The sequence below is a fragment of the Pseudophryne corroboree genome, chromosome 4, assembly GCF_028390025.1.
Source record: "Pseudophryne corroboree isolate aPseCor3 chromosome 4, aPseCor3.hap2, whole genome shotgun sequence".
Classification (NCBI taxonomy): Eukaryota; Metazoa; Chordata; class Amphibia; order Anura; family Myobatrachidae; genus Pseudophryne; species Pseudophryne corroboree.
The window spans coordinates 325,658,633-325,673,371 of record NC_086447.1 but is presented as its reverse complement, the minus strand read 5'-3'; the positions used below and the strand labels follow the sequence as shown (position 1 = coordinate 325,673,371).

At 44.2% G+C, this 14,739-nt stretch overlaps 1 protein-coding gene across 4 annotated transcripts in view; it reads left to right on the top strand.

Moving 5' to 3' along the window:
- Positions 1–14,739, top strand: part of MELTF (melanotransferrin) — a 273,777-nt gene that overhangs the window by 62,209 nt on the left and 196,829 nt on the right. For 2 of the 4 annotated variants that reach the window (XM_063916366.1, XM_063916363.1), the window contains exon 1: positions 1,333–1,438. The exons of 1 other annotated variant lie outside the window; for it this stretch is intronic. In XM_063916366.1, the coding sequence (XP_063772436.1) occupies positions 1,348–1,438 (91 nt within the window). In that variant the 5' untranslated portion in view covers positions 1,333–1,347. Of the gene's footprint in view, positions 1–1,319; positions 1,439–14,739 lie in introns of those variants that run through there. One more of the 4 variants, XM_063916367.1, reaches the window with a different exon arrangement.

Here is a 14,739-nt window from a genome sequence, read left to right as displayed (position 1 = left end):
AGAAGCCCCGCCCCCTCGGCGGCGGGCTTCTGTCCCGCTCAAACTTAATAAAATATGGCGGGGGCTCTTTTATATACATGTACAGTGCCCACCTGCACATGTATATAGTCATTTGCCATAGGAGAGGTATTCTATTGCTGCCCAGGGCGCCCCCCCTGCGCCCTGCACCCTTACAGTGACCGGAGTGTGTGAGGTGTATGGGAGCAATGACGCACAGCTGCAGTGCTGTGCGTTACCTCAGTGAAGCACCCGAGGGCTTCTGCCGCCTCAGTAGTCTTCTTTCTTCATTTCTTCCGGCTCTGTGAGGAGAACGGCGGCGCGGCTCTGGGATGAACACCCAGGATGAACCTGTGTTCCACTCCCTCTGGAGCTAATGGTGTCCAGTAGCCGAGAAGCAGAGCCTATCATTTAAGTAGGTCTGCTCCTCTCTCCTCAGTCCCTCGATGCAGGGAGTCTGTTGCCAGCAGAGCTCCCTGAATATAAGAAAAAAACCTAACAAAATGCTTTCTTAGCAGGAAACTCAGGAGAGCTCCCTGCAGTGCACCCATCTTCCTCTGGGCACAGTCTAAAACTGAGGTCTGGAGGAGGGACATAGAGGGAGGAGCCAGTGCACACCCAGAGTCTAAAGTCTTTCTTAAAGTGTCCATGTCTCCTGCGGAGCCCATCTATCCCCCATGGTCCTTACGGAGTCCCAGCATCCTCTAGGACATTAGAGAAACATGTATGATAACTAAGTGAGGTCAATATTCTAATTACTTTCTGAGGAGTACTTCGTTCCCCCTATGCCCACCATTCCAGCTAACACAGGGCAGAGGGTGGCAGTGGAGGGGCAGGACGCTGCATATATAGTATGAGCATGGAAGCTATGCTCTTAGCATGATAGATGGCCTGATTACTGAATCCTTACATATGCCAACAGAGGGGATGGTGGGTTTATTTTTTCTACCTTAGGCATTAAAAAGTTTGGATTTAACTTTTTGCTCTCATATACCACTTTAGCTACACCCTCATCCTCCATATTCCACTGGAGCTTCATTGTCCAAATTTTCCCAATATTATCTGCAAGAATAAATAAATGTACCTGTAACCTGGAATTAACATTGATTTTCATGCTGGGGGCCATATATAAGGAAAACAATGTGCTAATATTATGAAACAAGGGATGAGTTTCCCAAGGCTTTTGAACTATGTTGCCTTTCCACAGATATAACCTTGATGACGAGAGCACAAGAAGTACCATTTCACATAATGATAGCAGACACATTCACTCTTCAAAACATTATAACATGTAACAGGACACTGCAACCATTCATTATTGGATGAGGGAGGATTTATCCCATTTACAAAATGAATTTTGGAGTTCGGTGGACACCTGATGCTGACAGAGAGCTTATTCATACACACAATGGCTGCATTCTTGCCAATCAACAAGGTTCAGGTACAAAATGCACAGGTCGCTTTGTTTTGAAGTGTGTATCATTATTGCACAACATGTAAAACTACAGGCAGTATTCCAAGGCTTTTAGTGTGAGGAGTCCATGTAGATTTTGCTATGTATTGAAAATATAAAAAATTGTTGGGCCCAGCACTGGAAAATAGGCATCCCCCCATTGTGATTCCCATGGGGGTAGGAAGTAGGAGCAATAGAGGGAAAAGGTAAAGAGAACAGAAGGAATAGCTAGGAGAGAGAAAGGAATAGGGGGTGATTAGAGAAAATGAGGAAGAATGTGGGGACATGGGCAAGAGAGAGGAGGAATGGGGAAGGCAGGTGAGAGTGAGAGGAGGAATAGCGGGCGATCAGAGAGGGGGGACGAATTGGCGGGCGATGAGAGAGGAGGAATAGGTGAGATAAGCGAGAGATAGAGGAGGATTAGGGGGAGACGGGTGGGAGAGAGAAGGTATAGTGGAAGACGGAAGAGAGAGAGCAGGAGTAATAGGAGCAGATTGGAGAGAGAGAGAGAAAGAGAATAGGGAGAAATGGAAGTGTGTGATAGAAAGAAAGAAAGAAAGAAAGAAAGAAAGAAAGAAAGAAAGAAAGAAAGAAAGAAAGAAAGAAAGAAAGAAAGAAAGAAAGAAGAGAAAGAAAGAGAAAGAAGGGATTCGTGGAAATAGAAGAGAGAGAAAGAGAGTGAGTGAATAGGGGTAAATGGAAGTGTGTTTGAGAGAGAGATTTTAAATTGGGGGAAATAGGAGAGAGTGAGAAAGAGAGAAAATAGGTGGAAATGGGAGTGTGTGAGAGATAGAGAGAAAGAGAGAAGGGATAAGTGGAAATGGAAGTGTATGTGAGTGAGAAAAATAGAGAGAGATGAATATGAGAAAATGGGAGAGCGTGAGGAGGAAGAGAGAGAGAGCTTCCTGACTCCTGATCCAGCCTTGAGTAGAATACAGCAGACAAGTACTCATCTTGGAGGCAGGGAATTGAGAGCAGGAATGAACTGGGGGCTAAAATCAGCCCTGGCATTAGCGCACACAGCGAAGGCGTGCGCCCAGCTCAAGTGGGCACACGGACACTACCGATGGGGGCGTGCAGCAAGTCAGGGGGGCGTAGACTCGCAGCACATCCCCATTTCCATAGAGATGGGCGGGGGCACGCAACATGGCACACGGGGGCGTGCCGCGAGTCAGGAGGTGTAGACTCACGGCACACCTCAATTTCCATGGAGACAGGCGGGGGAGCGGCCAGACCAGAGAGCCGGAGGCTGCGCTGTGCGCGGTAGTCATGGGCAAAGAGATACAGTGCAGTGAGTTGAGACACATGACTCAGCTCAGTGGAGTGGCTCTTTTGTAATGCATTGTAGACCGTGCACATGCAGTGAGTGCAGAGACTACTGACAGTGCTGGGACTCGTGGAGAGAGTGACTGAGATGGTATCTGGTCTTTAGGTCAATCCTGTCTAGGTTGACAGTCATTAGGTCGACAGTGAGCAGGTCGACACATGCATAGGTCGACATGGTCATTAGGTCGACACAGTTTTTTTCGGGGGTGGTTCAGGACTTTTTCATACCTCCTCTATCGAAGTGAGGATAGAGTTGGTTAGAAATCTTGTGGCGAGCGTAGGGAGACACCGCGCCCGAAGCGAATATGTTTCAATTGTTGGTGGTCCCAGATGGAAATTCAGTTCAAATCCCCCCAAAAAAACAAAAGAACTGTGTTGACTCTTTGTGTGTTGACCTTGCCAATGCCGACCTTCCATACATGTCGACCTAGTTGTGTGTCGGCCTTCAGTCAGTGTCGACCAACTCGCTATCGACCTTCAGTGGTCGACATAATGATCCACACCTGACTCAGACATCTGGGAGTGGGTCAGCTATTCAGCTGCACTGAATGAATCAATTAATCAGATCCATCTCCACTGAGTCAGCATCAGTCTCACAGGCAGTCTCAGTGCTCAGTGACTCATACCTCTGGTAATGTGTCAGCTATTCAGCTGCACTGAATGAGTCAGTAATGAATCTGATCTATCTCCACTGAGTGAGCACTGTCTCACAGTCAGTCAGTGACTCATACCTCTGCTCAGAGCCGGCCCTAGGCATAGGCAAACTAGGTAATTGCCTAGGGCATTTGGTATGCCTAGGGGCACCAGCAGCTTCTGCTGATTAAAATGATATGCGGCATGCCTATATTCTGTGTAGCATTTTGTATGCAGATACAGCCACAGTCGCACACAGAATATAGACATGCTGCATATCACTTTAATTAGCAGAAGCTGCTTGTGCATCCTAGCCACACAGTAATACAAATAAAATGATTTTCATGAAAAAAGGTGCCCAACATAAGCAGAGCTGCCAGCTGACTCACTCCAGGCATCTCCTGCTGCATGGCGTATTGAAGCAAGATGTATGAGAACACATCTGTATCCAAGCAGAGGCAGAGGTCACAGTGTTAGCGGCCGTGTGAATGCTGTGTGCGGGTTGGTTGGTTGGTTGGTTGGCTGTGCAGTAGTGTTTGGCATATGTGTAAGGGGCATTAAGTGTGTCGTGTTTAAATGCATTATAAATGTGCAGCAAATGTGTGTGGGGCACTATGTGTGTCATCATGTGTATAAGGGCATTAATAATGTGCAGCATGCAGTATGTTTAAGGGGCATTATGTGTGTCATTATGTGTATAAGGGCATTAATAATAAGCGGCATATGTGTAAAGGGCACTATGTGTGTCATTATGTGCAAAAGGGCATTAATAATGTGCACCATACAGTATGTATAAGGGGAACTACATGTGTCATTATGTGTAAAAGGGCATTAATAAAGGTTGGCATAATTTGCAAGGAGCATTATGTTTATAAGGACATCAATAATGTGTGTCATGTGTAAGGGGCATTACTGTGTGGTATTATGTGTATAAATGCATTACTAATGTGTGGCATTATGTGTATAAGGTACTCTACTGTGTGGTGTTATGTATAGAAAGGGCACTACTGTGTGGTCTAATGTGAATAAAGAGCAATATGGTATGGTGTAATGTGAATAAGGGTCAACTCAGTGTGAATAATGGGCACTACTATGAGGAGTAACGTATATGAGGTAAAGTGGTACTACTGTGCGATGTAATGTGAATAAGGGACACTATTGCATTATAAAATGTGAATAGAGTTGCACTACTGTGTGGCGTATTTTGAATTGGGGGTACTATTGTGTGGTCATGCCTCTTCCCAGCAAAAACACACTCCTTTTTGGGCTGGGCGCCAAATGTGCGCACTGTTTCTATTTAAAAAATAGGGGGTAGTAACACCAAAATAAGGACTGCTATGGGTGAGGAGTGATGGTGCTGGGAAAGGGGTGCAGGGTCAGAGATGGAACTAGCGGTGGTGCTAGGGGGCACCAGCCAAAATCTTGCCTACGGCATCATATTGGTTAGGGCCGGCTCTGCCTCTGCTATTCAGCTGCACTGGATGAATCAGTAATGAATCCTATGAGTCTCCACACAGAGTTGTTCACTGTCTCAACTCAGTATCACAGGAAGTCAGGCACAGCAGCATCACACTGCTCTCTCCCAGTGGGTGTCAGGCAGGAGTGCTGCCACCCAATCACTATAACTGACTGAGAGAGGCTACTGGGGGTTGTCTCAACACACCAAAGTGTGAGCGACTCGAATCATTCCAACTTCTAAATGATTCGACTCACTGTGTTGAGACAGCAACTCAGTAGCCATCTCTAGTGTGCGGCCTTCCTGGCTCTCTTTGTGACAGGAGCGGCCCACCAGCCCATAGGCCCTTCTGGCATTTGCCAGAAGTGCCAGATGGGCAGTCCAGCCTGACTGAGAGGGTGGTCAAGGCTGCACTGTTTTCATTTTTGCCCTGATCGTCCTCTTTGGATTTGCGCATCTTGCTGGATCCTCCTCCTCCTCCTCCTCTCCTAACAGCAGCTTGCCAGCTACCTGAAGCACTCCTCTTCTCCTGTCCCAGAGCAACTGCTCTCACTGAGAGTTGCTGTAGGCATCATTTAGCCTAGTCTGGTCAGGGGTATAACCATTACCTCTGGAGTCCGGTAAGACAGGGGGGCCGGCTCTATTGTATTTCATGCTATTAGTTGTAAATCCAGGGCCGGTCCAATATCTCTGTCAGGCCCAGGACTCCAGGCCTTACTGTTCCCCACATGATGGCGGACCTGATGAACTATAACCATTTTACAACAATATTCATAGATTATTTGAACAAATAACAATCAAAACAGCTTCCCTAAAACTCCTGTACTTCCAAACCAAAGCTGTATTTCTTGTGATCTATTATTTCGATACTGTAGGTCGACGGTACTAAGGTTGATCTTTTCAAAGGTCGACATGGCAATGGTTGACACAGGAAAAGATCGGCATGAGTTTTTTCCGAAAAACATTTTTAATTTTAAACTTTTTCATACTTTACCATCCATGTGGACTACGATTGGGAATAGTAACCTAGTAACCAATAGTTAAATGCAGTAGAATAACAATAGAGTACGTGTTTGATAGAACAGAGCACATTACTCTTGATTAAGCTGGATGTAAGCTTGTGAAAATGTAGAAGTGATGTCTAAAGGAGACTTCACGTGGTATTGTTATTTACTGGAACCAAAGTGATCACTCTGATGCACTTAAGGATTAACTGTAATTACATGATTTGTTATCCAAGCAGTTTTACGTACATCGTACTTTTCATTTTCTCATTTTTAAAAAGTACTGCACAGTGATTTTATCATTCGTTATAGAATAATGAATTCCAGTTTTGAAACATGGACTCATTAACAGTGCCTAATCAATCAATAGTACGGTCAGGGTGCTGCCTATGGCACATGGATTATGAGGGTTGTACCTGCACCAAGGGGGTGCCAGCTGATGCAGTGCAATCATTAGAGGGAGGGAGCTAATTATTGGGGAGGTAAGACCTCATCCTGAGTAACAGTATGAGCTTTTTACCTACGTTCTTGTTGGTAGCCAATTTGGGGAACTCCTGTATTCTCCCAGGCTCCTAAGAGATCCATTACAGTGCAGTCATTCACCTCATACCTTTTACCTTTCTGGAATAATGTATTCAGGTTTGCTAACCATTATCCATAATAACAAAACAATAAAGAGGGCAACCCAGTTATTTCCAAACAATACAAATGGCATCACCGTGACCACCATGCAAAACAGATATTCTCAATGTGACCACCATCCAGTAGATTGAGCATTCAACTTTCTTCCATACAATACAAAGATAATCAACATGACCACCATACAGTGCACGGAGCATTCCACTTACTATCATACAGTGCAGACAGAATTCCCATGACTACCATGCACTAAGAGAGCATCTTAGTGACTTCTATACATAACAGAGAACATCCTGGTGACCAATCTACAATCCAGAGAGCACCACAGTGGCATATACTGAATACAGAGAATCCTAGTGATTCATATTTGATACAAAGAGCATCCTAATGAATGATATTCAATACAAAGGGCATATTAGTAACCAATGTTCAATACAGAGTCCATCCCAGTGTTTGAGATCTGTAATGTTTAGCATCCCAGTGAGTGCTTTATCATACACTGAGCACCATATTGACTGCCATACAATACACTGAGCATCAAGTGACCATCATATTGTACATACAGTACACTGAGCAGTCAAGTGACTGTCATACAGTACAGGTAACATCCCAGTGTCTAATACAATATATTGAGCATCCCAGTGAACATTAAGCTGTACAGTGAGCATCCCAATAACCACCATAAAGTATATTATGCATTTCAGTGACTGTCATATAATATTTTGAGCATCACAATGACACTCATAAAATATTGAGTATTACAGTAGCAACCCAATGATTACCATACAGTACACTGAGCATCCCAGTGACTGCCATATAGTACATTGAGCATCCCAGTGACCACTATACAGTACATTGAGAATGACAGTAACCAGTGTACAGTACAATACCATGCCAGTGACTGCCATAGAGAATACTGAATATCACTGTGACCCCCTATAAAATATATTGAACACTACAGGAACCACCATAAACTACTTAAAAGGACTGTCATATTGTACATTGAGCATTCCAGATGCCACCATAAAATATATTAAGTATCCCAGTGACCACCATACAGTATATTTAGCATCACATTGAGAGTATAGTATGCATTTCAGTGACCGCCATACAATATACTGAGCATCACAATGACACTCATAAAATAATGAGCACTCCAGTAAGCGACATAAAGTACATTGAGCATCCCATTGACTGACATACAGTACATTGGCCATCCCAGAGACTGCTATATAGTACAGTAAGCATGTAATCACCAACTCACAAAATAAGGAGAATCCATTTGACTTATCAGAGATTCTCCTGCTGAGGTGACAATACAAGTCTTAGCAAATCCAGCTGATAAAGTGTGCTGGGACTTGTAGTGCCACCAGGTGGTCTGTAATCATTAGTCTCCCGAGATTACAAAGGGAAGGGGGCCTAGTTTGCACACCATAATTAGGTAATGAGGTGCTACTCTGCTTGAGACTTAATACAATGCACAGAGGGAAAAAGATGTAGGTGCATTAACTCACACAAGCTCAACCTGTAATAACCAGAGGTGTTTAGCATAATCCTGGCCAGGGCTATGAGCTCACCAACCGCACCAAGGTAGCCTCTCATTGGGTAAGTCCCTAACACTAAATACAGGGGTTCAGGTCCGGTGGGCAGGACACCCCAAAGCCACCCAGCCAGACAACCCCAGGGCACCACATGAGGGATACCAATAAAGAGTTAAATAGATAGGAGCAGCTACTGCTGCATGTGTGAGCATGTCTGAGTCCTGGTCATGTGATCGGGAGTCCAAACTCCCGATCATTATATTGACTACAATAGATCACATGACCAGGACTCAGTCATGTGTACCTATCCTCGTGTATCAATGCCTATTTCCCCATAGATTGTAAACTTGCCAGCAGGGCCCTCCTACCTCTATGACTGTTTGTTTTTACCTGGTTTTGTATTCTAATTGTGTCCAGTTGTAAAGCGCAACGGAATTTGCTGCACTATATAAGAAACTGTTAATAAAATAAATAATAATGTAACAGGAAGTTGTCATAACTTCTGGCCATTAGATTGTGTTTAAGGAAATAAAACACCCAATAATGGGGGTCATTCCGAGTTGTTCGCTCGTAGCCGATTTTCGCTATCCTGCGATTTGTTGCAAATTGCGCATGCGCAAGGCACGCAAGGCGCATGCGCTTAGTTATTTAACACAAAACTTAGCAGTTTTGCTGTGGCTTCTGCGGCGCTTTTCAGTCGTACTGCTGTTCGGTAAATGATTGACAGGAAAGGGGCATTTCTGTGCGGCAACTCAGCGTTTTCCCAGCGTTTGCAAAAAAACGCAGGCATGTCAGGGAAAAACGCGGGAGTGTCTGGAAAAACGGGGGAGTGGCTGGCAGAACGCAGGGCGTGTTTGTGATGTCAAACCAGGAACTAAACGGACTGAGCTGATAGCAATCTGTGAGTAGGTCTGGAGCCACTCAGAAACTGCAAAGAATTACTTAGTAGCAGTTTTGCTAATCTTTCGTTCGCAATTCTGCTATGCTAAGATATACTCCCAGAAGGCGGCGGCCTAGCGTGTGCAATGCTGCTAAATGCAGCTAGCGAGCGAACAACTCGGAATGAGGGCCAATAAGTGGTTTGCGTTCCATTTACAGAAAGTTGTGTTGGCAAAGCATGTGACCTCTGTTTTTGATATGAGTAATAAAGTGATCAAAACTTTATTTATGCTAACTAAACTAGGTATTTTTAACCTCTAATAATATATATATATATATATATATATATACATACATATAATATATATATATATATATATATATACACTGCTCAAAAAAATAAAGGGAACACTTAAACAACAAAATGTAACTCCAAGTCAATCACACTTCTGTGAAATCAAACTGTCCACTTAGGAAGCAACACTGATTGACAATCAATTTCACATGCTGTTGTGCAAATGGAATAAACAACAGGTGGGAATTATAGGCAATTAGCAAGACACCCCCAATAAAGGAGTTGTTCTGCAGGTGGTGACCACAGACCACTTCTCAGCTCCTATGCTTTCTGGCTGATGTTTTGGTCACTTTTGAAAGCTGCTTTCACTCTAGTGGTAGCATGAGATGGAGTCTACAACCCACACAAGTGGCTCAGGTAGTGCAGCTCATCCAGGATGACACATCAATGCGAGCTGTGGCAAGAAGGTTTGCTGTGTCTGTCAGCATAGTGTCCAGAGCATGGAGGCGCTACCAGGAGACAGGCCAGTACATCAGGAGACATGGAGGAGGCCGTAGGAGGGCAACAACCCAGCAGCAGGACTGCTACCTCCGCCTTTGTGCAAGGAGGAACAGGAGGAGCACTGCCAGAGCCCTGCAAAATGACCTCCAGCAAGCCACAAATGTGCATGTGTCTACTCAAACGATCAGAAACACACTCCATGAGGGTGGTATGAGGGCCTGACGTCTACAGGTGGGGGTTGTGCTTACAGCCCAACACCATGCAGGACGTTTGGCATTTGCCAGAGAACATCAAGATTGGCAAATTCGCCACTGGCGCCCTGTGCTCTTCACAGATGAAAGCAGGTTCTCACTGAGCACATGTGACAGATGTGACAGAGTCTGGAGACGCCAAGGAGAACGTTCTGCTGCCTGCAACATCCTCCAGCATGACCGGTTTGGCAGTGGGTCAGTAATGGTGTGGGGTTGCATTTCTTTGGGGGGCCGCACAGCCCTCCATGTGCTCACCAGAGGTAGCCTGACTGCTAGGTACCAAGATGAGATCCTCAGACCCCTTGTGAGACCATATGCTGGTGCGGTTGGCCCTGGGTTCCTCCTAATGCAAGCCAATGCTAGACCTCATATGGCTTGAGTGTGTCAGCAGTTCCTGCAAGACGAAGGCATTGATGCTATGTACTGGTCCACCCGTTCCCCAGACCTGAATCCAATTGAGCACATCTGGGACATCATGTCTCGCTCCATCCACCAGACTGTCCAGGAGTTGGCGGATGCTTAGTCCAGGTCTGGGAGGAGATCCCTCAGGAGACCATCCGCCACCTCATCACGAGCATGCCCAGGCGTTGTAGGGAGGTCATACAGGCACGTGGAGGCCACACACACTACTGAGCCTCATTTTGACTTGTTTTAAGGACATTACATCAAAGTTGGATCAGCCTGTAGTGTGTTTTTCCACTTTAATTTTGAGTGTGACTCCAAATCCAGACCTCCATGAATTAATAAATTTGATTTCCATTGATAATTTTTGTGTGATTTTGTTGTCAGCACATTCAACTATGTAAAGAACAAGGTATTTAATAAGAATACTTAATTCATTCAGATCTAGGATGTGTAATTTTAGTGTTCCCTTTATTTTTTTGAGCAGTGTATATATATATATATATATATATATATATATATACATATAGTTTATCACTGAACATAAAGGCTGTATATGGTATTATTTTGATAGTGTATTGTGAAAATTGAATTACTAACACCTGATTAGAATGGACCATTAGCACTACTATATCAGGAGCATCTAGGCACTATGGATAATCACCTTGAAAAAGCTGTGTTGCACAGCGAAACGCATCGGCTTACTGGGTATGCTACATTTGGACATCAATAGTAGACCAATCCAGACCTTTGCAAACTGGGGACAACATTGCTACTGCTATCCTTAACAGAGAAAAGGACATTTGCGTCAATCAGGACAGTGTTGTGAGTCTTGTGACAAGGTACTAAAGGCATCCTTCTCTGGTCATTTGAGTGGCGAAAATCTAAGCAATGGACTGCGTTCCCTAATATGGTGGTAACTCTCCGTGAACTTTATATGCATCCCAGTTGTCAAAGTCAGAAAAATATCTCTATGCACACTACCATATTTGCACCTCACACAGGTCCGTGCTGCGCATGCGTACGCTCTCCCGTACGTGCGCATACTCACAGTCGCGGGCACCCGCAGGCGCACGGTATGCGTATTTACGGTAGAGTTTATGTGATCGTAGCGTGCGACTCAATCGTTACATATTTTCACTATATAATGTATTTTGTAGATCATGGTCCCTTTGATAGATTCTGAAAGTTTGGTTAATATAGAATGTTCGTGAACAGAGAAATCCCTCTTTGTTTGATACGAAGGGTCAGACAGGAGTAATACAGTGGTGTTTAGTACCCATCGGAAGAGTATTTAATTAGCAATATTCCGGTGTTGGTTTGAAGCGGATTAATCGCTCGTGCGAATAGTTATGGACATAAGAAGTTTATGAACATTTACTGTATTTGCACTTACTTATCCATGCGGCGGGAAACCCAGTTTCCCTCCCACCTGAGCTGTTGGAAATAGTCACGGCCCACCTGTATGAATCAACCTATGACCTTTTGTTATAATGCGAGGAGGAATTCCTGTGTCCAATGAACAATGAGATTGTAGGGACCATTGAATTGCATTGTGTGTGGGGCATAAATAGGCAGGCCGATCACATCCAGCTCTCACTCTTCAACGGTTATCATTGCTGAAAATCGGGAGCTGGATGTCCAGAGGCGCATGCGATCGTTTCCTTTGTGCGTAAGTTTTTCTCCGCAACCATATTGATCTTCTTGTTATTGTGGGCCAATTTCTCTCTCTCTCTCTCTTCTCCTCTTTCTCTCTTATTTTCCCTTAAATAGTAATTGTATTATATTTCCTGTGTAGTTATCTGGTTAGGTAGTCTATGTTATATTGTAGTGTATGATTTGTATTTGTATTAATTCTTTTGCAAGTATATCATTCATAATATATATATATTAGGCGTTGGACCCTAAGCCCAGGTATCTGTGTATTTCTTATAGTGTTAAGTATTCTCAGAGCGTCGGTGACGCTCAAACAGCTTTTAAGTTAATAAGGTTACACTAGGTTGCATCTACACCCTATCTCTACACTAAGGTTTTACAGCATATTACATTGTTTATGGTTTAGATATAAAGGTTTAACATTGTGAGCGTCAGCGCCGCTGGTGATCTCTTCGTGGTCCCGAGCGTCCGCTACGCTATAGCGAATCATTACGTTAGTCAGCAGCCAATAGCGTGCCTGCCTGTGATCTCTTGGCCGTGAGCGAACGTGACGCTTGAGCGTCTCGACTACGGCTAAGCGATTGTTACGCAACGAGCGTACCCTTACGGTACTCCATACGTAAATAGCGTACAGTGTTCTTAGACCTCATAAAGGGTTTTATATAAGATAAATATTCAGCTTTATCAATTGCGGGCTCGTCCTGTCCTTCACACATCTCTGCTAGGTAATTTCAGCAGACATTATCCATCAGCAAAGGGCGGGAGGTTATATTCCTCGTAGTGCTGTCGGGATAAGCGTCTGCTTCACTTAGTAAAGGGTGCTGAAGGAATCCGGGAACCGGAGGTAAGAACAAAACGATAGTGTCTTTTTAAAACTGTTTATTTCTGTCTTGCGTACACACGCACGCATATCTGCATTTCTTTTTTTTCATTTGTGTATTTTCGTATATCACTCTCCTGTTTGCCAGTTTTATAGTTGATAAACGTGCTAAGAGAGATTTGCTGCTATTTTATAGTTTAAGAGTAAAAAGGTAATATAGTTAAAGTATAGACAAACACAGCTGTGCCTGAGAGACAAGGCGAAGTCAGTGTGGTGCGCGGTAGATGATAAAGGATCATCTACATTGATAAACGTATAAATTGTGTTACGGTGGATCTTTGCTTTGCGTACACGTGTCTCTAACAAAGGACTGAGACTTGCGTACGCAACCCAAGGGCCGACGCACGCAGCGTATATTACGCAACGGAGCGTACGGGTACGCCCACGTAACTCAAATCACAAGTGTTAATTTTTTTTTCAACGCGATAAATAGCGCAACGCGGTAAATAACGCAAGGCGATAAATCGCGCAAATCTATTTTAACATTCGAAATTTAAATTAACAGATCCTTCTCCTAATTGGTAACACATCTGGTCTAAAGAAAATTTCTGCGCAGAAATAGAAATAGAAACAAAAGTGTATATGTGGTGAGTGAGTGTTTGTTTTTACAATTTTTGAGGTTGAACCACAAGAAAAGTCGAGTTCTCGTGAGGTACATGCGTGTAAGTGACGTACATGGTGGCTAGGGAGGCATCCCTGGTTAAAACATACAATTTGAGCATTAGAGTGTAACAGACCAGGAGGTCATAGCAGACCAGCAGGTTCAGGTACAGCAGACAAGGAAGTCCGCTATACAGTCCACAGGCACAACACCTAAAAGGGTTGGTGCAACACCCATATAGGCCATACAAGCTCTGGCTGAAGGAATTCGCAGCCGTAATTTTCGATTCCACTGGTCGCTCCGTACATAAGATTAGTTGCTTATGTGCTGAACGATTGTACCGCACGTAATTGTGTACATTAGTAAACCTGACCGGTACTATTTGTGTACGAAGGTCATAAACGCTATTTGTACATACTAACGTGATTTGTGTAATTTTTTTTTATTTTAAGGGAGGTTCGCTGCTCACTCAGGAACTATCCAACAACCAATAGTTACTGGAAAGAGTAAGTGTTCTTCGGATAACCCTCGCAGGTTCCAGTAAATAGAGGTTCAGGTCGCAGGGGCCCTGGGTCGAGTACGCCAGCACTATATCAGTGTGATCAGGTCGTATTGGTCGGCGTGGGCGAGTGAGTGGGGTACTCGGTAAACCGCCACCGTCAGCCTATTTTGAACATTTTGGTTTGCGTAAGGGTTGGCTGAATAAAGCAACACCTTCGAACTATGGGGGCCACTTGTTCAGGTAGGGGGCGATCAACCTCGGTTCGGGTTGATTCAGTGAACCGACCAGTCGGGTCGGCAAGGTACGTAATGTGTGAGAAATACGGAAGTCACACAGAAGCTTTATGTGATGAATGGGAGAGAATGACGGTACATGACGGGGAGAAATTCCCAAGAGTAGGTAGCTTCAGCACAGAAGTGTTAACGAATTTAAGGAGAAGGATATGTCTCATTAAATCAGCAAAGAGACGAATCAAGCATTATGATTATTTACAGTTGTGGCAACAGGAGGGTGACATACAGAGAGGATTGGCTCAGGCGGCGGGATCTGGCTCGATCAGAAAACTGATAGCCACGGCCCCACCGCCACCATATATATCGGGAGAAAAATTGGTTGCGGAGAATGACGCACTAAGGTGTAACAAACAAACACTTAGCAACTGTGTAAATGTTAAAGATAATGTTAACCAATTAACCAATGCAAGTATTAACCCGTGCAAGTTGT